This window comes from Euprymna scolopes, chromosome 14 (assembly GCF_053919585.1).
Source record: "Euprymna scolopes isolate OS-2025 chromosome 14, ASM5391958v1, whole genome shotgun sequence".
Taxonomy (NCBI): Eukaryota; Metazoa; Mollusca; class Cephalopoda; order Sepiida; family Sepiolidae; genus Euprymna; species Euprymna scolopes.
This window is the reverse complement of record NC_136495.1, coordinates 37,413,725-37,438,669: the sequence shown is the minus strand read 5'-3', so window position 1 is coordinate 37,438,669 and position 24,945 is coordinate 37,413,725. Positions and strand designations below refer to the sequence as shown.

Sequence of the window (24,945 nt, the reverse complement as noted above, 5' to 3'; positions counted from 1 at the left end):
CCGTTTTCGGCCAGAAATTTGGCTGTTAAGGGATCAAATTACCAAATTACTCAGACAATTTCTGGTCTAAACATTTGAAATTTTACATAAGGGGTATTTAGAGATAGGGTAAGCTTTTTAATTGGTTTGGGTCGAAAATTTTTAGTTACAAATATATAAATGTATGTATGTATACATGTTTGCATGTCTGCCTAAAACTTCCGACAGAGGCGACAGATTTTACCAAGATCAGTCTTGTTTTGAAGTTCGACCTCTTAGACGACAAATATAGAAAAATTGTTTAAAACATTAATATCTTCACCTTCAAATGCGCACTTTTCTACAGGGGGGAGGCGCTTTTTTCGCCGATATTTTTTAAAGTCATCCTCTCCTTTCGATTGTCTAGACTTAATTCAAACATAAATCACTTCCGGTTTGGCGGTGATTGTAACAGCAAAGACGTCAAGGTTTTTTCCGATTCTTTTCCTCCTTCGCGGTACAGGTTCGAGCCTACCTTCCTACTACTACTTTTTCTTTTCTTTTTTTTTTTGCTTAACATATACATCCAAACACCCGGGTAACGCCAGGCTGAAATGCTAGTATTACATAAATTTCCTTAAAATAGGATATCTTTGAAGTTTTAAAGGAATTTCAGTCCCCATAGCTCTCTTAGATTAGAAGGGCACTATAGGATTTAAGACCACTTCCATTGTCTTTCCCAGAAAATTTTATATATAAGATTTAACTTTCATGAAAATAGGATATATTTGAAGTTTTAATAGAGCTATGCCCTAATAGCTCCATTAGGGATGTATTTAGAGATTTGTACACACTTCTAATTATCTTCCCTAGTAAATTTTATATAAGAATACACTTTTAGATTTTATGTAGATTATTTAACCTTTCTTCCTATAGGGAACACACAAACATCACACATATTGAATTTTATAAAGATAGGTTAGTGTTAGTATTTTTTACTATTGTAGCATGCGTTGTTATCAGTTCTTCCAAGAGTCCTTTTAAAGGAAGATAATCCTCAAAGTTTAACAACCTTCTTGTCAGGTGAAAATAATTTTTTGTTTTAGTCCATGGTAGGTACATGCAAAAATGGTGGTAGCTTAGTTACTATGGGTATAAAAAACGGTTTCTATTTTGTTATTAGTTTCTCATTAATTTTTTTATTGTGCTTGAAAGATAAAAACCTAAAGTTAACTCCTAAAAGAAAAAAAATAGGGTTTGTATTACTGTACACATAGATTCGAAAAAGTTGTCAAAAAACAAATATAGAACAAATAAATGTTATCAAAGGCAAGATAAGTTACTTTTCTACCTAACTGGATATATTTTTTGTGTTTTTATTCAGTGTAACATGTTTATTCAGCTCGAAAAACATGCAATGTTTACCGATGTATTGGAAAATTCAAAATGGCAGCCGACTGTCTCTCGGAGAGGGTACGTTTGGGAAAAGGTATTATAAATAATAAACTAGACAAAATACTGTTAGAAATTCGCTCAATATATGTTACCGTGACATAAGTTGACATGTATTCGGTTGTTTTCTAACAGTATTTTGTCTAGTTTATTATTTATAATACCTTTTCCCAAACGTACCCTCTCCGAGAGACAGTCGGCTGCCATTTTGAATTTTCCAATACATCGGTAAACATTGCATGTTTTTCGAGCTGAATAAACATGTTACACTGAATAAAAACACGTGAATTATATCCAGTTAGGTAGAAAAGTAACTTATCTTGCCTTTGATAACATTTATTTGTTCTATATTTGTTTTTTGACAACTTTTTCGAATCTATGTGTACAGTAATACAAACCCAAAAAATATATATACCTATTTATACATACCAAAAAAAATATTATAATGAAAAATGCTATCATAACAAATAGAAAAATAAAAATTCAGCTAAATTTGAATTAATTGTAACAATTTCTTAAAAAGATAAATATTAGATTTTCTGGAACTAAAAAATATTTGAAAAACATTTTTTTTGTAATTATTATGATGCTTTATTTTCATTAAAAAAAATAAATAAATTCATGTATTTTTTATACCTAAAAATATAATTTTAGTAAAGATGTTTTTTGTTTACACAAAATATATTCTCACTAAAATTTAAAAAACATAATGGGTACATTAGATTCTGTGATAGTTAATAAATAATAAAAATTTCATTAAAATTGGTTGATTTTTTTTATGTTTATGAAGTTTTAATTGAAGTGGAGATCAACCATTCATTTTGCATATACCTAGGCAGATTCCCTGGGAATGACAACCATGAAGTAGATTAAATTCTATCATTTATTGTAAAAATACTATTTAAAAACTAAAAATAGTTTTCATTTATAAAAAAAATCTAACCAATATCCAATTTTTCAGCATACATTTTTAATTGCAAACACTACTAATTAAATTATTGTTAAATGGAGGAGGTGCTGGGCCTGGAACCAGCCAAACCTTAGAGTCTCTCTATCTTGTTATTGGTTATTTTGTTGCTTTGTTTTATGACTAGGGCTATGACAAGAGAATATTCTTTTCATTATTTTGACTCTCCAGTTAATATCTTATATGCTTTTATATAGAGTGATGTGGTTCTCGATTAACTGTGTCAGATATATACTTGAGAATCAAAACAATAAGAATATTCTCTTGTCATGGCCCTATTTATGACATCAAATCTTTTTGGGTTATTTAATACCAAATCAGGTAATTTGGGAAAAAATGCTTTATTTTTCAAGTTCTTTATATCTTCAAATATTTATTCATGATGTTTGGTTTGGCTGTTTTGTAGAGGAAAATTGTTTTCATTTTTTTACCTTGTAGAACATGATTGAGTTTTACAAAGAGAAAAGAAAAACAATAACATTAATGATTGGTGGATTCTAGGTCAGGAAGCCAGTATCTTCAGACAGCCTGATCTGGTAGCACCAGATCTAGACAGTTAAGCAGAAATTTGTATGTTTATGGATTAAATGAAAGCAAAATTCTGTTAAAAAGCAAGGAACTCAGATCCCTATTGCAAATAATCTTTCAAACAAAACACTTTTTATGGAAACATAGTGCAAATAAAAAGACATCTTACCGTTTGACATAAAACACGGCTTTTTGAGTGTTGATTCGAACTAGAATAGACAATTTTTTGTTGACAATTTGGAGCATTGCCCGATGCCCCTGATATCATAAAGTCCGCTGAGTTGAGGTCGTGAGCCGCATCACTTTGGTCCAACTGGTGGAATTTTTGTTGACATTTAATCATTCGCAAAGCATTATAAGCTTCTTTTAAACCAAATGGATTCTGCATTGCCCTTTCGTAATGCCATATAGCACCCGTATAGTTGTGGGTTGCGACAAGAAGATTTCCCAAAAAATAATGGGTTAATGGCTTTAAAAAAATAAATAAATAAAAAAAATAATGGGTTAATGGCTTAAAAAAAAATAAATAAAAAGATAAAAAAATAGAAGTAATGTTTAAGGATCCAATACACTTACTTGATAAAAAAATTCATTTCTTTTATTCAATTTTTAAAAATAAAAATGATTCACAATGATTTGTTTTTTTGTTTTATGACATATCAACCAAATTCAGTAATTTTGAAAAATGTTTTTATGCTTCATGTTTTTTATATCTTCATATATTTATTCATAGAGTTTGGTTAGGTTTTTTTGTAGAGAAAAATTGCTGTTGAGTTTTGCAAAAGGAAAGTAAAAAAAAAACAATAATATCAATGTTTGGTGCATTTTTGGTCAGGAAGCCATTATCATTAACCAGCCTGATCTGGTAGCACCAGTTTTTTTTTATTAAATATATTTAAAAATATCAATTTGCTTCTTTAAATAAAATCCGTTTCACATATTTAGAATCATTAATGTAACTAACAAAAATATGCTCTTTCATATATTGTTCCTAGTATATATGCCAAATTAACATATACTACTAGCCATCATCCTAAAAGAGGAGTTAATGCCTGAGAGGAGAGTATTATGATGAATGAACATATGCTACACTATCCTTCCCTAAAGCAGAAAGTAATACTTAAAAAGATGTCTCATAAAAACAGAACAGTTACTACACTCTCTCCCCTAATAAAACATGGTCTTAAGAAAACAGAAGACTATTCCTTTCTATGAATTCAGCATCAAAATATGGTACATAAGTCTTAAATAGTACGTAGTAAACTGAATTTGGCATTAAAAGATAGTAATAACATAGTTTCTACAAATCTATATTATGCTGCTCTTAGTCTATCTGTCTGTATCTGGCTGTCCATTCCACTTTTTCTCAGAAACTACTGAACCAATTTAGCTGAAATTTTGTATGGACCTTTGTTATGTAAACCAGTTTTTGTTAAGCTATCCCCTTTAAATAACCAAATTCTACCACTAACAGTCACTACGTTGTTGTCTTGGTGACTACTGTACACTCCTTAACACTTATTCTCAAGTGGCCTTTGGGTCTTGATAAGTGCTGACTCCCTTGTAAAAAAAAAGTTAGGGATTAATAGTAATTAGTCACCACAATGCAACCTTTACTCGATAAGTTTGTGGCATAAAGCACTCATTCTAAGTCAATGGGCTATAACTTTTGCCTGTTTAATGGTTGGTTGTTTTTGTTTTACGGCATATCAACCCTTTTCAGGTTATTTAATGCCGAATCCAAAGATTTGGAAGAAAAATTTTTTAATAGAATATATTTGTTGTTTTCAAGTCGGTTTTTATTTAACCCATAGTTGGGACCCTAACAGGTACTACCACTCTGGATCAGAGTGGACCTGGGAGCAATGGCAATTAAAGGGTGGCTCCACACTCCCCAAAGCCTGCAAGCTGGTGCCTCACCACTGGATATAGTTTAAGGTCCAGGACCGCCTGTTTAATGAAGATTTAAAATTTGTGAAGCTGAAACTATACTATTATTTTAAAAGTAGACGTTTTAGTTCAACAAAGATTCACAAGTTCTGAAAGAAGGCTAGAGGTTACATTCGACAATACATGAAAATAAAAAATACAAATGAAAATAGTCGTCAAAATAATCCAAATTCTAATATAGGCCTACTCAATAGAAATATTTCAAAACAAACCAGATAGAAAAACAGAAAAACTGGTCAATAAAAAATATGCAGCTTTGACTAAGTTTTAAAACTTAATCATCTTTCTCACCTCTATATTACTAATTGCTAGGGCATCTTTTACAATACGTATTGCATCATCATAACGCCCGAGTTTGTAGAGCATGTTGGCAAGGTTGACAAGAGGTACATCTCGATACTGCTCCGGAACTGTATACAAAGCCCTTCTTACACACTCGATGCCATGATACGTGTTACCCAGAATACGCCAGTACAGACCCGCCAGATTGAAGAGAATCCAACTTGGACTGAGGCTCTGAAAAAACAAACACACACACATATATATATATATATATATATATGTACATACACTGTATAAGCAAAATCAAGATTTCAAAAAAGGTATTGATAGCAACAAGAGGTGTATTTCATTTTATGTTACAATTGTTTCCATGCCAGATCGACAATTTCAAACATTATGGCGTTTGAAAATTTTCACAAAAACCAGCATTTCTTCAGACATTATGAATAAAAACACTCTTGACAATAGAACATTGTTTAAAGGAAAATAAAAATTCCCTTAACGGAAAAAGAAGCATGTGAAAAACACACTCTGGAGGTAACCTCCGTGAAAAGCACATTTAAATGTTAATATATCACCTAATTTTCGTATCCTTATTTAAAAACAATGTCATAAGTTTCCACAAAAAAACCCTTATTCATTTATATCCCATTCGTTGAATTCCTAAATCAGATTTCTCTATTTCTTTATTTCACATACTTAACTTTAAAAAGAATTTTTTATTTTTTATTTCTATATTTATAATATGGCCATAACAATCTTGCATTAATGTTACTGTTAATTTTAGTTTCATATTTGCTTATTAGTGGCAAGTAATGTTTACAGATTATCGATTGTTTTAATACTTAGATTAAAAACCATTTTAGGTTTAATGTTTAATTGAATATGTGAATAAATAAAAAACACTGCATTATATATATTAATCCTCATACAACATCTCGAGTAAAGGATTCTAATCTATTTATCATTATTTACTATTTTAAAATTCATTATCATTCTAATTAAATGTTTCCATATCGTTACTAAAAACAATTGCGAAGGGAGATAATCCAATTTCGTTGTTAATATTGCTAATAGTTAATTCTGTTGAAAAAGAGGTCAATGTTGGTTCCCATAATAAGTAAAGGGAGATAATTAAGGCCGTTTGATGTTTTTGGTCTGGTGATTACTAGAAAGCGTCTATGATTTAATAATTAATTAAACAGTCCAGAAATTGCTACGATAGCTTATTTAACAAATTAAAAATATAAATTATATTTTTAATCTTAAAAACTGTTTTTTACCCATGGGTTTAACCTGCATCTGTTATTTATCCCTAACATCTTGGGTTACTCATGTCTTAAAAGCCAGAATTACAATTCGTGTGTTGTATTCTTGGGTATCTAAACAAAATAGTATATATCCTCTATCGATGAGAAGGTGTCTATCCCTGCATTTATGGGTAAAAACCTTTAGAACAAAGGGTAAAGTAAATAAATAAATAAACCAGCATGGATTCTACAAACTTTAGATGTCAGATGACAAAAACAATTAAATTAATTTCCCGTCCACAAATTGCTAATTTAATTTTATAATAATAATTGCTAGTTTATTGGTAGGTTGTTTTATTGATTTGAAGAGGGTATCACTTATTTCACCATCAATACTGCTACAACTAAATACAAAAATGCTCATTGGTACGGAAAAAAATTTCCATTCATACAGTATATTAATGCTGAATTATGAAATATGATAATTTTGTAGCTTACTTTTTAAGTCATCTCTTTTTGGCTTAAAACTTATTAGTATATGAAAATTTACTGGATTACACAAACTCAGTATATTATATACAAGTCTCTCTCTCTATATATATATATAACTCAAAATTTTCATACAGAAATAGAAATGTAGTAGTTTTTTTTATTTTTTATTTTTTTTATTCATATTCACCCTAAATAAGACCTAGTGTTACTAAGATGTAAGGGAGGTAATTAGTGACAATGCCTACAAAGATACACTAATTACGGAGTTAAGCAGTGAAATATTTGTTCATTACATTTAAATTTCAGGGTGCTTGTGCAGAACAATGGGATTTCAAATAAATGGATTTTAGATAAAAACACTCTTACGTACTTACTTGTCATGTCAAAATTAGTAAAAATTCCAAAAATTATAAAAAATGATTTAAGTAGAAAAATAATCACAAATAAAATTTACTGAATATTATATATATATATATATCATATTTGTTAATGTCAAAGAGTTCTTTAATCCAGGGTAGGTTCAAACTAACGCATCTCCTTTGCTTTCAATTAAAATCTGCCATCTCAAAATAGAAAATGGTGGATCATTAATATTTGTTTTTATTTTTTAAATAGATCTAACAGATCTTGTACTAAATCGTTCCCCATCATTTTTGAAATTTTTTATTAATTTTGACATGACACGTAATTACGTAAGTGTGTTCTTTTTCATTATCTAAAATACATTTATTTCAAATCCCATTATGTTGCACAAGTACCGATTTCTGCATGTTAGTAGATGTTAATGATGCACCTACCTGGAATTGCCCAGGAGTCATTTTAATTTCAGTTTTGCTTCGACTTTCTTTATTTTTAACTATATTCTTTGCTTAGGATTTTCAAAGTTTAATTATTCTGATAATGCTTGGGCATTAAATTATTATTCAAATAAATTATTATAAAATGATCACAAACTGCTGATTTAATCTCTATAAAATTATTATGCATAAAAAGATTTCAGAATTTTCAATCGTTTAATTAAGTGAGAATTTGTTAATAATTTTAAAAAGCAGAAATAATTTCTGTTCAACAGTGTAAATGCTCCAAATTTTTTTCAATTTGTTAAGGGAACTGAAGAAATTTGTTGTTTTGTTTATTTTAAGCTTGACAAAATATTAAAATAGCAAACCTGTTAAAAAAAAAAAGAAAAAAAAAGAAATGCATCTTGGCAGATTTAATTTTGTAACTATTTTTTTAAAAAGGATTAAAATTTTCCTTTATTTTACACTATTGTATTTTTTATTTCAATAAATAATCAATAAAATTTAAAAACTGAAATATTGAATTCCAAGAGAAATCAATGGTATCTACTGAATTGTTGTCACAGTAATGAACATATCCAAAAATTATGAAAAACGATAAAGTAGAAAATTAATTATTAATGAAAATAGTTTTTGAAGACAATTCGCAAAAATCAAGTTTTGCAAACAAAAAAAAAGAAACCATATTTCTAATTGTAAAAAAAGGGAGGTAAATATTTTCTGAAAACTGAAAATCTTTGGCCAATTTAGCCAAAACTTAAGTTTCACTTATTATCTTTGAAAACTGTTTTCATTAATAATTAATTTTCTACCTTATCAGTTTTTCATAAATTTTTTATAGTTTCATTACTGCGACATGACAATTTACGAATTTAGCTACAATAACAAAGAACCAGATTTTTAAAAATGTCAATGATTAGAAATTATCTGTTACGTTGATGCGAGAAACACACATACACACCGATAAGACATTCTTAATTTTTTTCCTGTTAATTTATTTTGAACCGACATATTTTGCATGTATCTCAATACAAACACTGAAATTTATGATCAGCAAGTTTGATGTGTGGGCAATAGCATACATTAAAAAAAAAAGAGCGTGAATATTTGCAGAACACAAATGTTACTTTATGCAGTAGCATATGACTCACTCCCTCCATTACGTAAATAACTGAATTGGTCATATGTGTTTTTGTACAAAAATATAATTTAAAAAAAAAAAAAAATGAATAAAAACAACTGACCCTTTTTAAAGCTGTGAGAATTCTTTGTCCCACTTCTTCCTCTGTGACCATTCCATCATTCACATGTTCAAGGAGTATCTAAAAAAAAAGTAACAAAAACAATTTTAACATTTTAAAAAAGGTAACAGTATAAGGATTGTGCTAACGTCAGAATCTTCCAGTTTACGGAAAATGTCAGAAGGTGCTGAAACAATGAGTGCCTTAACCCTAAAACAAAACAACATAAAGAAAACATTTGTAAACTATCATTGGTTTATCTCTACTATTATATAAAAAGAACTTTGCGTGTGTATGTGTGCGAGTTCGTTCCCTATAGACTCCAAAACAGCTGGGCCGATTTTTTATGAAAGTCCACACGAAGGTACTTTATGTGCCTGGTAGTGTTCTTAGATAGGTTTTGTATCGGAATGTCTTCGATAAGAATTGATAATCAAAATAATCCGATGATAAGAACGAACAGGTGATTTTTGACCAAAGTTAGCACCTTACACAGCCTAACATCACAAGTGCATTTGAGAAGATTTATTACCACACAAGCCAAAAGACCCTACATATAAAATCAACAGTAGGTTCTTTGATATGACAGGGGTGAGTTCGAAGTGAATGTTTCTGTTTAAAGTACAATTGCACCATGATACTTGAGTTTTGCATTTTAAACTTAAATTCAAGCCATTATCATCACACAAGCAGTAAGGGCAGGCATATAAAATAAACAGTAGGTTCTTTGATATAACAGGGGCATGTTCAAAATAAATGTTTCTATTTAGAGCATGATTGAAGCATGATACTTGATTTTTGGATTTTAAAGTTTAATTCAAGCCATTATATATAAAAAATAATTTTATAAAATCAACAGTAGGTTCTCTACAGTGCAATGTAGCCTACAATGTATTGTGGACTAAGTCACTGCAGAGAAAAAAAGCCTTCTCCCAGTGCATAGCAATGGGTTCCCAACTAGAGCAAGCAATCAATCAATTTGATTGAAAAATGGTCGATTTCACCGATTTTGATAACAATAAAAATATGGGAGTGTTGATCATCATTCAATCCCAGGCAATGTCAGGTCTCCCTACTAGTTATAAGAAACACATCTAAATATCTATTTTTATTTGAACAAAAATCATTAAAAAATCAAATAAAAAATTTTATTATCAGTTGTTATTCAAAAAAAAAAAAAAAAATATTCATGAAACTTAACTTATAATGAGTGATTTTTTTTCTTGATTTGAATTATCTCACAAATCCAGAAAGTAGATTATCTCACAAATCCAGAAAATAGATTATCTCACAAATCCAGAAAATAGATTATCTCACAAATCCAGAAAATAGATTAGCTCACAAATCCAAAAAATAGATTAGCTCACAAATCCAGAAAATAGATTAGCTCACAAATCCAGAAAATAGATTAGCTCACAAATCCAGAAAATAGATTAGCTCACAAATCCAGAAAATAGATTAGCTCACAAATCCAGAAAATAGATTAGCTCACAAATCCAGAAACTAGATTAGCTAACAAATCCAGAAAATAGATTTTCTCACAAATCATATAACTTCAAAACAGATAATCTTATAAATCTGGTTAAGCTAATCTTATAAACCCAATCAAGACAATTTTATGAATTCAGAAAAGATAATTTTACAAATTTATCTGGTACATCAGACTGTTCCAAAGTAGAAATGGTGGTACTAGAATGGAGGCCGTCCTCAGATATAACAAATTAATAAAGAAAGAAAGAGGTCTTTTGATCTCTAAAAAACCAACAGCTAAAATAATATAAGTTCTGTACTCACTTGTCGCATTGATGGTTCTGGTGATTTAAAAGCAAAACTTGCTCTGTCTGCAACTGACCGAATGTGATCATAGGTGGCCGTATTACCATCACTTATATCCAACAATGGAATGCAGATTGGGGGGTACCAGGGTAAAGGATGTTCGTCACCCGAATTCAAGTTCTGTACAGCCGAAAGTAAAGCCCGCACTCTTAAAGAAAAAAAATTATAAACAAATGAACAGATCTTTTTTTTTTTTGCAATTTTATACAAATACAAAATATGTGTGAATAACTTAGTGAATAAAACTGTAAATAAAAAATACATATAAAAAACACAAACTAATTACATTTCTCTATATCATATAGAATGACATAAAAATATTCACAAAGTATGCATTTTTTAATTAATGAAGGAAGAATTTTAACAAAAAAAAAATAAATAAAAAACACTATCAACTTACTCAAAACCTTTATTTTCAGGAGGCAAATAAACGGTGGACATGTTTTGTGGATCAAAAGTTTTCTGGACGTAAGTATCACATTCTTCTTTGGACGGCCAATCAGTGGACATCTGCTTTTTATCCGTTACCTGCAAATAAAAAGAGAAAAAAAAACAAAACAAATATCAAAATATTCACATTTACATATTTCTTTTCAATAACACTGTCATGACAAAACCACTTGAAAAATTAGAATGTTTTAATCTTTATCTGAACAAGGTATGGTTCGGTTCGGGATTCCAGGGGGGGGGGCATACTTTCAGGCATTATTACCTTCTTGATTAGAAGAATGTTGATCATCTATTGCCGGCTCCTTTATTGGGGAATGTTGACAGTTTTATTCTCTGATACTTATTCTATTGAACACGACTTATTTTTCACAAAAAGTTACTAATATATATTCATATATATATATTGTTTTTAGTTTATGCTAACCACTGAAGCATCTTTTTATGAATCTGATGAAAAAAGTTTGACTTTGAAAATCTATGGGCTACGGATTTTTCATTATTATAACTCCTTGTAACTTATTCAATTTTATTTTTCATCAATGTTTTCCTGCCAAATCATGATGACTTTTACACCTGACTAAGGTCGAAGGTTACATCGACCGAAATGTGTGCAGATAACATTCAAGGTGTGAACAATTATCAGATTAATACAAATAATACAAACATTTATACCTAATTTCAAAAATTCCGAATTATATAACTCCTAGTTTTTACATGTGCATCATTTAACCATATTCTTTTTTTTCCACCAAGCACATTGTGTTACAGATTTATTTAAATTTTATGAAATGCATAAGACTAACCTGGGTGCCCGGTGATGCCCGGGTGTTTGGAGATGTGCGTTGAGCAAAAAAGTGGTAATAGACAGGGTCAAACTCATACCGCAAAAGGAGAAAAAGAATGTGAAAAAAAAAACAAAAAAACATGACGTCTTTGCCGTTGCATCCATCGCCAAACCGGAAGTGGCGAAGGTTTAAATTAAGTCTAGTCAATCGAAAAGAGGGATGATTTTTTAACATATTGGTGCAAAAAGCAAATGCAACCGCTCCTTGTAGAAAAGTGCCCAGTTGAGGGTGAAAGATTTAATGTTTTTAGCCAATTTTTCGATATTGGTCGTCCAAAGGGTTGAGCTTTAAAACGATACTAATCTTGTGAAAATCCGTCGCCTTTGTTGAAAGTTTTAGGCAGACATACATACATACATTTAAACAGACAGGTGAGATTTATACATAAGACTAGCGGGGGGGGGGGGGGGTACCCGGCGTTGCCCGAGTGTTTGGAGGTGTGTGTGGTGGGGGGGTGTTAATGAAAACCTAAGAATAAGCGAAGTAAAAAAAAAAAAAAAGAAAACAGAAAAATGAACGTTAAAACTTATCTGAAAAAAAAAAAAAGCGGGGGGGGGGGTTAATCAAAACAAAAAACACAAAAAAGGCAAACGAACGATGTTAAATGTAAAAATCTGAAAAACAAAAACAAAAAAGAAAACAGAAAAACGAACGTTAAAACTTCTGAAAAATAAAAACCAAAAATAAAAACATGCGAAAAATGGCTTAAATAAGCCTGTTTCAATATTAAAATTTAAAAAATCGGTGGGTATCCGGGTGTTTTTGGGTGTGTGTGGTCGGGGGGGGGGGGTGTTAATGAAAACCTAAGAATAAGCGAAGTAAAAAAAAAAAAAAAACCAGAAAAACGAACGTTACGTGAAAAATGGCTTAAATAACCCTGCTTCAATATCAAAATTGAAAAAAAAAAAAAAAAAAAAAAAGAAGACATCTCACACCATGATTCGAACCCAAAAGGTTTAGATAATGACCCAACGCTCTAACCAACTGAGCTAACACGACGCACATGAAATTGTGTCAGTTCTTCAAATATTTAAACTAAATCAGGTTATGACATCGTCTGACGCATGCGTAGAACCGATCTCGTCATGAGAGGACGGTTTTTGCTGATCCCCCCCCCTGTAGAAAAGTGTTGATTTCAGGGTGAAGAAATTAACGTTTTTGGCCAATTTTTCGATATTTGTCGGGGCGAAGGATGGGACTTTCATATGAGACCAAGTTTTTAATTTTTGTTCAGTCTGTCGAAAGTTTTTAGCAGACACACAAACATACACACATACATACATGCATTTTCGCTTTTATATATATATAGATTTATGGAGGGGGGTACCCAGCATTGCTCGGGTGTTTGGAGGTGTGTGTGTGTTAAAAAAAAAACGTTGGTCGGGTGTTTGAAGGTGTAAAAGAAAAAAAAATGTTTCAGTAGGAAGGTAGGATTGAACCCCAAAGCCTTGACACGAAGGTGGAAACGAAAGGGAAAAAAAGCCAGACACCTAACCACCTCGGCCACAAGGGAAGAGGAATTGATAAGCATGTTAAAATAAGGTTTATAAAATAAAATATACAGGTGCGAGGAAGTAGTGTGATGTTTGACCTAGTTTTGCGCTGCAAGCCAGTTACTGTTTCCCACGGTTTTCACTTTTCGAAGACTCGGCGAGCTGGTAAAAGTCGGGCAAATTAAATACACACGCGACTCCCATTGTTAAGTCGTAGATATTATCATGTAGATGTGATATAAAAAGTTTTATAAAGGAATGACCCCCCCCCACCCCACCGAGAAGGCCTTGGAAAAAGCCTTTTGCAGACATACACAAAAAGCAAACATACATACATGCATACACACATTTTGCCTTTTATATATATATATAGAAGGTATATAGATTACAAATTTAAACCATGTTCAAACATCTGTATTAGACCACAGCAACACACACAAAATTTTAAGGTAAGGGTATAAGGGTGCTTCTCGAACTGAGCTTCAATCTATGCCCCCCCTTGAAAAATATTTGCAACAAATACTCATACAACTGTCAATAATTTCTCTTACTCTATCAGTGCCGAAAACTAAATGAAAATTCCCTGAGCAAAGTTTCTTTCCTAAAAATGTGCATGTCTGGAACAATACCGAGGGGCTGCTTCCCAGTTTACTATAACATGACCGTTTTCAAATCTAACGTAAATGAGTTCTTGTTGAGTCGTCTTCTTAAATAACCAAACCCTACCTAAGTTCAGCTATTACAAATCATCATGGTGTTGTCTCACAGTCTACCCAAAACTCATTAACCCTTATCGTCAAGTGACCCTTGGGCCTTAATAAGCGGTGACACCATAGTAAAAATAAATTTGGGTTAAAATTCAATTGCATTTACAAAATTCTGTTATTCATTAGAAAATATATTTAAAAAATTTAATCTTTCTTATTCATTTTTATTAACATTTTCTCATTTCAAATATAATAAAACTATGAGACATATTCATGTGTCTTTGCAGTTCTCGTATCAATGTAACTTTGATAATTACACAATTCCAATTTTTATTTGCTATCAATTGAATATTTAGCAGACTTCAGAAGACTTTTTGAAAGTTAATTTACAGCAGACTTTTTGAAAGTTAATTTACATTGTAATTCTTACAGTAATATTTTATACAAAGGTTTACATACTTATTAATTGGTATGATGTAATGTCCAAATTTCTTTCAGATTACAATGGTGAAGTATACAGGCCTTTATTAACAAAGATGAAAAGAAATGTGTCAGTTCAAACTCTGTTGTATTGTTTCCGAAAATCAAACAGTAGAAAAGTCATTTCAGAAATTCCATACGCGATGAGAATCATGCATACCAAACATGGACATTTTAAAGTTATTATTAACCAAGTTCACAAATTATCAGTGTAGAAAGGGAGTTGTGAGGAATTCAATTTTTTGTGGAACTTTGTAAGCATTCGGTAACCAAAACGTGCCATGGAATTACATGTAGTTTTTTTTGTTTTTTTTACATGGGGGTCACCACTTATCAAGGCCCGGAGGCCACTCAGGGATAAGGGTTATTGCGTGTACAGTAATCAATGAGATAGTATTGTAGTAATCATTAGTATTGGAGATTTGATAAAGTGTCTTACTTAAGGGGGCAGTTTGTCAGGAATTTGTTTCATGTTGTACTTGAAGACATCCAAGTTGTAGTCAGGTGGGAAACAGGCGAACGGAAGAGAGTTCCACAATCGTGCACTTCTGAGAAAGAAGCTCTGCTCATGTAATCTACGTTTGGATTTAGGCACAGATAAAAAGTGGGGAAAATTATCGACAGTAGTTTCAGCCAGACGGGTATTCCTCGTGAAAGATTGACGAGGGGAGATGAGATGGGAGCTCAGACGAGCACTTCCCATGGAAATAACGATAAAACAAAGACAGGCTCACAACGTCTCTTCTGTGGGAGAGAGGCTGCAGGGAAGAGAAAAGGGCATGCCCCACCAAACCACAAAGTCTATTTTGTACTCTGTCAAGGCAGGATAGGCTGTTTTTAGCAGTTCCTGCCCAGATGTGGCAGCAGTATTCCATCCTTGGACGTACTTGGCTTTTATACAGATAGAGAATTACATCAGTAGTGAGATATCTTCTGGAGCGGTAGAAGGATCCCACCATTTTCCCAGTGTCCCTGACAACAGATTTGATGTACATGTTCCATTTCAGATCAGGAGTGAAGGTCAAGCCCAGAAGCTTGTCAAAAAATGGAGCCTCCCCAAGACGAGAGCCATCCATTTCAATTGATACCAGATGGGGATCAGAGCATTGATGATGTAAAGATAGAAGCTTGGTTTTGGATGCATTAAAAGTGACCAGCCACCTCTTCCCTCATTGTACCACTCGCTCAAGATCAGAGGAGAGAGAATTAGAGAGGACTTTGTCATTCACGGCCTTTGATGTGTTGCCATAGATGGTCGTGTCATCAGCATAGATGTCAATGAATGATTTAAGTATGTGTTTTGGGAGATCATTGATGTAGATCAGGAAGAGAGTTGGGCCCAGGATGGACTTCTGGGGGACTCCAGCATTAATACTGTGAGCCTCTGATTTCTGCCCATCAACCACTACTCTTATGAACCTATCAGAGAGAAATGATTTAATGATTGAGAAAACATTTCCAGTAATACCGTAGCTGGAGATCATGTGAAGTAGGCCCTTATGCCATACCTTATCGAAGGCCTTCGATATGTCAAGAGCAATTGCCCTGGAAAGGAAACCTTTTTCAAGAGATTCACTAATCCTATGTGATATAACCGTTAGCACATCTGTTGTAGATCTTGCAGAGCAGAAAACCATATTGCATGTCACAAAGTAGGTTGTTTCTATTGAGGCAATGCTTAAACAGTTTTGTAAGTATGGGGGCAAGTTCTGGTTGGAGCTTTTTCAGCACTATAACTGGAATGCCGTCAGGGCCAGTTGCTTTACTGGAATCAAGGTTCTTGATTAGCTTGGCGACCTCACGCACAGATATTTGTATGTTGCACAGCATGTTGTCTGTTATAGGAGGAAATACAAGGAGTTGATGACCATTGTCGCATAGGGTAGAATTAGCTGCAAAGTTCTTGGCAAATAGTCTGGCCTTGTCTGATGGTTACGAGATGACCTCAGGTTCATTGATGATAGTTGGGATAGAACGCACGCTGCTGTTCAAGATCCTGTTTGCTATTTGCCAAAATTGGTGGGAACCAAGCCGCTGCTCAGCTACTTTGGATTTAACAGACTGAGCATATAGCTCTCTTGCATTTTTTATTACTCTTTTACAGTGGTTGCTGGCAGTCCTGAAAGCAGCTTTAGTCTCAGTACATCTATTACGTTGGTAGCTATGGAAAAAGTGATTTCTGTGCGTGATGGCAGCAGCACATTCAGGGGAAAACCATGGCTGGCTGTTAGGTTTTTTTGGAATTTTTTGGATGGTATGAATCGGTCTATGCCTACAATTAACCATTCGGTCAGGTCTGATACTATAGAGGACACATCCTTTTTAAACATGGAATGCAGAGGTAGATCAGATATGAATGTACGGAAGCTATCACAGTCAGCCATAGAGTATTAATATACAGTACGGTGGAGAGGTATGTCTGAAGACTTACATTTCATTTTTATCTTAACTGCTACAACAGAGTGGTCAGAGGATCCCAGAGGAGATAGAACGGAACATGAACACAGCTCAGGGGAAGTTGTGAGGAAAAGGTCTAGAAAGCTTGCATTGACCGGTATTATCGGGCACACGGGTGGGTTCGTGAACAATCTGAGTGAGGTCATAGGCAATGGCAAAATCATGACAAAACCTCCCCTCGTCATCGGTTTTATTTGAGTGGGTCAGCCATTCCACATTATGGACATTGAAGTCACCGCAAATGTGAATGTTAGCCGAAGGATGAGCAGACAGGATGTGGTCAATTTTCTCAGATATGCTCTTAAAGATAGTAACCCCACTGTTGTGGGAGCGATAGAGGGCAAATATAAATGCAGTGGTGTAAGCTAGTGCAACTCGGAAGCACATATAAGGTAAATTAGGGTCTTCTCTGGAGATATCCCTACCACATGGAAAGCCATCTTTGATGTAGGCACATATTCCATACCCATGGCGATCTTAGGGGTCAGATTTAGATGTTAAGTTAGAGTATTCTTTAATCATGAATTCGTTTAGAGAAGTGGTTGGTCCTATGCCAGTTTGACTTAGAAAGAACATGTCCGGTTTCGTCTCCTGTAATTGTGTTTCAACCTCTGGAAGGTTGGAACGTAGACCCTTAATGTTGGAGAAGGAGACATGGTAGTAGGGGTCTACATTGGAGGATGGGGTTCTAGGTTTATTCGTGTTTCTTTTTTGGAGATTTGTCATGATTGTTGAGGTGTTGGGGTTTGTGGAGCAGGTCGGTAGACTTGTTTGGAGCAGGACAGAGAGGGAAAATAAGAGAAAAAGACAAGAAATGTTTTAAAATTTTTTTTATAGCACATGATAAGGTAAAGCCGTAACAATTACCCACTAGTATGGCATCGAGAGACCCTACCAGAAACTACTGTATGGTCCAGAATCCATTCACCAAATGGCAATACAGCAGCCCCGGTACTTTGCACCTGCTGATAGGACAGCCTCCTTAGTGGTTAATCCAAGGTTCGGGTCCCTGAATATCAGGCGGGTAACGTCAGCCCACATGAAACATTTACCTCCAGCACCCTTACTAGTGACATGACCACAAGGATAGACATAGAAACAGAAATTTTCCGACATCTCAGGCTACTCTTTACAAAGTACTACCGACCTGGAAAGCAGCTTTTTCTTCGCCCTTTGTCAGAAAAATCATTCATTGGGACTGAAGGACAAAAAAGGAGAAGCAAGAGTTACTGGAGCTGCCGATAACACATCCACATACATTATCTACTCTCCATTGAGAAAAATAAATAAATAAATAAATAAAAAATAAAATTTAAAAAAAAAAAAAGGGGAGAAGGACTTAATATCTACTTAGAAGAAGTCCGTTCCTCCATTCCCGGCTTAGGATAGTACTTGACGATAGTCTCCCCTCCCATGTAAATGCATGGATACGTTTTGTCTTTATCTAGGTCGAGCTGGGATGTTAAACCGCTCCAGCTCCACCCCATAATAAATATGCTATAATGGAACTTTTATCAAATTGAAAAAGTCTGGTTATTTTTAACTCGTTTAATACCATTAGGGTTATGTATTAACTTTAGCTAGAAGTGATGCATACTTTAGAAGAAAAAAAAAAGCCGCATGTTTTTGAGTTTAGATAATATGCAAATATAATTTGGGAAATGTTACATTTTCATGGAAAACTTTTTTTTTTCTCATTTTAAATATAAGAAAAAGTATTGGTTAATAATAGTATTTTTTGACAAAAAAGATTTAGGAGAAAGATAAGAAAACAAGACAAATATTCAGGATTAAAGTCAAACCTGTGATAAGGAAAAGAGAAAAAATAAAAAAGTAAGCATGTTAGTGTTTTTAGATTAGTAGGCTGCAAAAGTTACGAACAGAAAAGTTTCTTAGCTTTTGGGACCGTAGAGTTCGACGTAGCTTGGAGTTGATAGCTTAAAGAGGAGGAATGCCAGCCAGTCAGTCAGTCTGCTTTTATGCCGATATTTAAAGGGCATGTTGGGTGGCGGTGGTCGGGGGGGGATCTTGGTGAGTTTTGTATTTTTAGTTTAGTTTAAGAGATGATAACCAGTTTGTGTACAAGAAGTGTGAGACAATGAAAATGGATGAGAATTCAGATGTGGAGAAAGTCGATCTAGATAATGAAACTATTGAGATTGTCAAAAAGTTTTATTACCTTGATGCTACTATTGGGGCACAGAGTGGTGCAGGTGCTGGTATGGTTACAAGAATTAGTTGTGGATGTCATAAGTTCAGGAAATTTATGCCATTACTAACCAGCAGAGCATTACCATTGTTGACCAAGGGAAGAGTCTATCAAACGTGTGTACACAGGCTGATGATATATGGAAGTGAAACTTGGACAGTAAGGGTTGAGGGCATGTACTGCATGGAGAGAAATTGTACGAGAAAGGATACAATAGATGTGTAATGTAAGTGTTAGAATCTGACTTAGAGAAACATTAAATCTGAACATAAGATGTGCACAAAATAGGAAACTTCAATGGTATGGCCACATTGATAATGGATGGGAGATCTTGAGTTAGTAAATGTAGAACAGTTGAAGTAGCAGGTTCAGTTCATAGGAAAAGGCCAAAGAAAAAAGGATAAATAAAGATCTGACCATGGATATCTTAATTTGGAAACCAATTTCTTAAAGCCGTTCAACACATACCAGCATGCAAAATGAACATTAAGCCAAATATGATGATGACAATTTGATGTCAGTATTTCAATGGTGTCTGACCATCTGAAATAAACTGGTAAGGTAAAAAAGATAAATCAATTCTGCATGCACTTGACGTTCATTTCTGAAATTGAGGATTATTTTCTGAACAATCTGATCTTTGTTTCCAAATTTTTTTAATAATAATTTGTATTATTCCCACTACTATCCTCATCTTGATTGTTATATTTACAATATTTTCGCTTCTATTCGCCCCCCCCCCCAACCCCTTTTATTAGAAGCCATTTAATGGATATTTACAAGTTAGGTGAGGACCTTACCTCCTCATCATTGCCTCAATTTTTGTAGAAGTTATGCTTCAGAATTTTAATATATTGATCAGATTATACTTCATATCATTTGGATTCTTCAGATTCATTTTTTTTAAAATAAAACTCAAGAAGAGAACAGTAGTCCAAAGAATCCACATGATACTTTTAATCAAACTTTGTAACTTGTACTTGTCTGAAATGTTTCTAACTAGTAGGAAGGAGGTGGGATGGATACTTTTTATTGTCTGGAAGATTAAGGATTAGAAATTTGCTTATTTTGAAAAAATAATATTCTTTGTTTTTTTTTAAAGTCAAAATTGCACACAATCAACCAATAACAGGCGCATCCATTTCTGTAACTTGTGAGCTTCAGTCTATGGTCCCCCCTCTCGCTTAACTTTCACAAGAAACACTCGTCTAGCTGAAAACACTATCAATAATTTCCCCCATTCGTTATCTGTGCCTAAACCTAAACGTAGATTCCATGAACAAAGCTTCTTTCTTAGAACTGCACGCCTGTGGAACTGTCTTCCGTTTTCCTGCTTTCGAGCTGACTACAATATGGTTGTTTTCAAGTCTAACGTAAACAAGTTCTTGATGAGCCGTCCCACTTGTTAACAAATTTACCGAATTTCCATTACTAACAATTACTATATTGTCCAATTTCTACTGTACACTCTTTAACCCTTATCCTCGAGTGGCCTCTTGGCCTTGATAAGTGGTGATGCCTATGTAAAAAAAATAAATAAATAAAAAACTGAATAAATCGCTGTATTTACTACTAATATCATTAAGAAAAATTAAATTCTGATTCAGATAATGTTTTCCAATACTATTGATCCTATATATATTTTTATGTAAAAGCCTTGTCTAATCTTTGCCAGGTGTTAATAGCAAAACAGTATATTTAATTAATCATTGATGATCACTGTGCTGACAGATCCACAAAATAATCTGCATTACTTTATATATTAGAAAACTAATGACTGATAATATATTGATAGCCAAACCTGGTATCCTCATTGTGATTTTTATGATTCTTGTGTTTTGTCGGTTGTATACTCGAGTCATCATCAAGCACAGAAACAAAAATCAGATATGGTATTTAATCGGTAGTCATTTCTTGAGGATCCAATCTTTGTCTTGTCAAAATCTAAATTCAGTTTCATTAAATGATAGCACAACTACTTCACACAAAAAATAAGTTTGAGTTTTATTGAATTCTGGGGATTTATGTTTTCACAGTATTTAGCATTATCTAATACATAAAATAAAGTCAGTCATGTTCCAACTTAGACCTAAATAGCAATGCTTCTGACAAATCAATACTTGATTCTGATTAGCCAGTGAAATATGGAAACTTTCAGTCTGTGTTGTTTAGAGAAAAAAAAATTAAGTTCCATTCTATTCCATTGGTTTCAAACTTTACCCAGGCTGAAATTTTTTCTGTAGCATACACCGCGTGAAATTTGTTTGTCAAAATCACCCATTTTGTTAAAAGTTTGTGAATCAAAATGGAATCCCAGAAATGTTCACCAAGTTCCAGAATACTGCAAATGTTAAGTAATTTCTTCCTATTCTACTTCAATAATCATTGAATTTGTTCACTTTTGTGTGATGCAATTTTATTCTACGTGAAATTAAAATGAAATCTTCATTAATACACACGGTGAGGTATGATATTTTTTCATTTTTATTACTCTTTTTTTTTTTTTTTGATTAATAATTCAAATTTATCGATTGAGAGAGGGTACAGAAAATAATTGTCTTCCATTTAAAATTTTTATTCATTTCAATCAATTTTTTATTTTTTTCAGATTTATGTTTTTTTTTAAATGATTTTAAAACTAAGTATGACACTGCATTTGACGTACGAATGGCTACAGAGAGATACATTTGTAATTTGTACACCTTTTCATAATCAAAACATGACACATCAGCTTACACATGTCATTTCTTTTCATGGTTCTAAAATAAGTATACAAATTTAGGGGTGAGACTACACTTCTGGTATTTACAGTTTCTACCTTTTCTCATAATCCAAAACAGATATATTTGTTTTCATATCTTATTTCTTATATTTCTAAAATAATAAACAATTAGATGTGATGTGACACAGCATTTCTGTTATGTATAGCTGCAAATAGACACATTCATAATTTTAACATCTTACCAAGTGAATAGATGTACTAGTATATAAAATAGCTAGTTGAAAATAACAGGAGATAAAAGGTCAGCAAAGATCAACTTGATAACCTCAGTGCAGATTGATAGCTTCTATTATGTTCCCATAGTCTGACACATCATCACATAGCTCAAAAAGAGGGACGAGAGAGAAGCTGACAGTCAATTTGGGAGGACACAGCATGTGAACATGTAAAATGAGAAAATATTAATTAATGATTTTGATCTTTCTTTTCATTTTTTGATCAGCGCTTTGGAACAAATATCAAGTTGAATAAATGTTCACGGTCTTCCGTCAGTCCTTGCTTTGAGTTAGTCCTTTTCAATGCAGGAAAGAACTTATTTGAAGACAGTGTGCCTTTGGTTGGGGAAGGATCATGCAGAAATATATACAGGGAAAACATGCAGTGATTAAGGTACTTTTTGTATGTATTTTCTATTTTTTCCATTTACCAATTTTTTTTTTTTTTAATCAGAAGGTTGATGTTTGTTAAGATATAACAACAGAGTCTATATAGAGAAAAAAACAATTTTGCGAGATTCCAAGGTCATAGATTTTATTTATCTTACCAATCATTTTTTTTTTTAACAAAATCATTGGCACATTTACATATGTTTCAAGGAACAACCAATATTTGCATGCTAATACTGGATATTTCCTTTGTAGACTAATCAGAAAACACGAAAGTTCTCAAAAATGCACGGCGATATAACAACTCGCATCTCGGGTTGTGCATTTGACATGAGTTTTTTTTTTGTTTGTTTTTACATAGAAGTCACCACTTATCAAGGCCAAGAGGCCACTCGAGGATAAGGGTTAAAGAGTGTAGAGTATCAGAATCATAGTAATCGTTAGTAGTGGAGATTTGGTAAATTTGTTAACTTAAGTGGAACGGCTCATCAAGAACTTGTTTGCATTGGACTTGAAAACGGCCATATTGTAGTCAGCTGGAAAGCTGGAAAATGGAAGACAGTTCCACAGGCGTGTCGTTCTAAGAAAGAAACTTTGTTCATGGAATCTACGTTTAGGTTTAGGCACAGATAAGGAATAGGGGAAATTAATGATAGTGTTTTCAGCTAGATGAGGGTTTCTCATGAAAGTTTGGTGAGGAGAGACCACAGATTGGACCTTGGACAATATAAACCTATATACATATATATATATATATATATATATTATATATATGTTAACCTCCTAAACTAATCAACAGATCATTGTAAATTTTGGAATATATATTATAGTAAGTAGCATAGGCATTTTATGTGTGTGTGTGTGTGTGTGAATGAATTTTACTATTTACAGGGTGTGCTCAACCAAACTCTAACTTGCCTCAAAAACCTTTTAAAGTAAATTAGATACAAAAATATGTACTAGACAAAAGAATTTCTCTACATCAAATTTTGAATTATAGTAATACATTTTTAAAAGTACTGGTGTGCATGCATGACAATCAATAATATCTATGTGAAACTGAACTAATTATGGAATATATATTCAAAGCCGCAGGGTGGATAATGTGAGCATATTATTTATTTTTTGTAAACTTTACCATTTAGTGTGGGGTAGAGGTCCGTATCATACTACCCAAAGAAAGAAGAAAAAAAAAATTTAATTTAAAACTAATATTAAAATTTCTTGCTTGTATTCATCCTGGGATGGGTATTCCACTAGTTTTCTTTAGAAATTTTGAAACTGATTATTATATTTCTTTCATCATAAAACTATTTTATAAAACAAATTTTTTGTAAATTACGTTTACATTCATTTCCTTTACAATTCACTAATTTTTCTAGAATTTCACCTTCCTGGGACAGCAAAAAAAGAAAAAAGAAAAGAAAAAAAAAGAATGGAACTTTGATTCTTTAAAGGCAGAATTTCAATTTCTTCTTTCTTTACTTTTATATTCTGACTAGCTGGAAGATCCAACGTTGATCAGGATTGATTGAGAAACACTACAGAGTCCTTTTTCATTATGCTAATAACACCATATTATTTTTAACTTTTTTCTTTTATTATCTCCTCCTCAACTTTTCATCTCTTAACCTTGTCAGAAGAAACTGAAATTTAGGAAAACTGAATTAGTGTATAATCTATCTATGGTTTAAGTTTCATTAGATATAATATATATATATATATATATATATATATATATATATATATATATGCATCACAAGTTTTAAAGGGGTTCTGCTCCCATAGCTCCTTTTGGCGGTATGCAGAGATTCGATACCACTTCTATTATCTTTCCAAGAAAAATTTAATACATATGATTTAAATTTCATTAAAAAAAACAAGATTCATTTGAAATTTCAAGGTTATTTCTGTCTTCATAAGTACTGTAGTGGTGCATTCATTTAGAGATTTGGGATCACTTCCAAGGGTCATCTCTGTAAAATTTTACATATGCATACACTTAGTTTTTATACAAATTCTTTAACCTTTTTTTCACACACATTGACATTTACAGGCAGAATTTTTTTTCCATTTCCCTAATTTCTCATCCTCTTGCAGCAACTTTTGTGCTTAGCTTTTCAAACCGATGATTCAGCAGAGAGAACATCACAGCTTCACA

At 32.7% G+C, this 24,945-nt stretch overlaps 1 protein-coding gene across 1 annotated transcript in view; it reads right to left on the bottom strand.

The window, feature by feature from the left end:
• Positions 1–24,945, bottom strand: part of LOC145292960 (tetratricopeptide repeat protein 17-like) — a 147,413-nt gene that overhangs the window by 8,238 nt on the left and 114,230 nt on the right. Inside the window, exons 12-16 of the mRNA XM_080139173.1 lie at positions 11,157–11,284; positions 10,715–10,904; positions 8,924–9,001; positions 5,147–5,371; positions 3,075–3,374 (exon numbers count right to left, since the gene is read on the bottom strand). Of these exons, the coding sequence (XP_079995299.1) occupies positions 3,075–3,374; positions 5,147–5,371; positions 8,924–9,001; positions 10,715–10,904; positions 11,157–11,284 (921 nt within the window). The remainder of the gene's footprint in view (positions 1–3,074; positions 3,375–5,146; positions 5,372–8,923; positions 9,002–10,714; positions 10,905–11,156; positions 11,285–24,945) is intronic.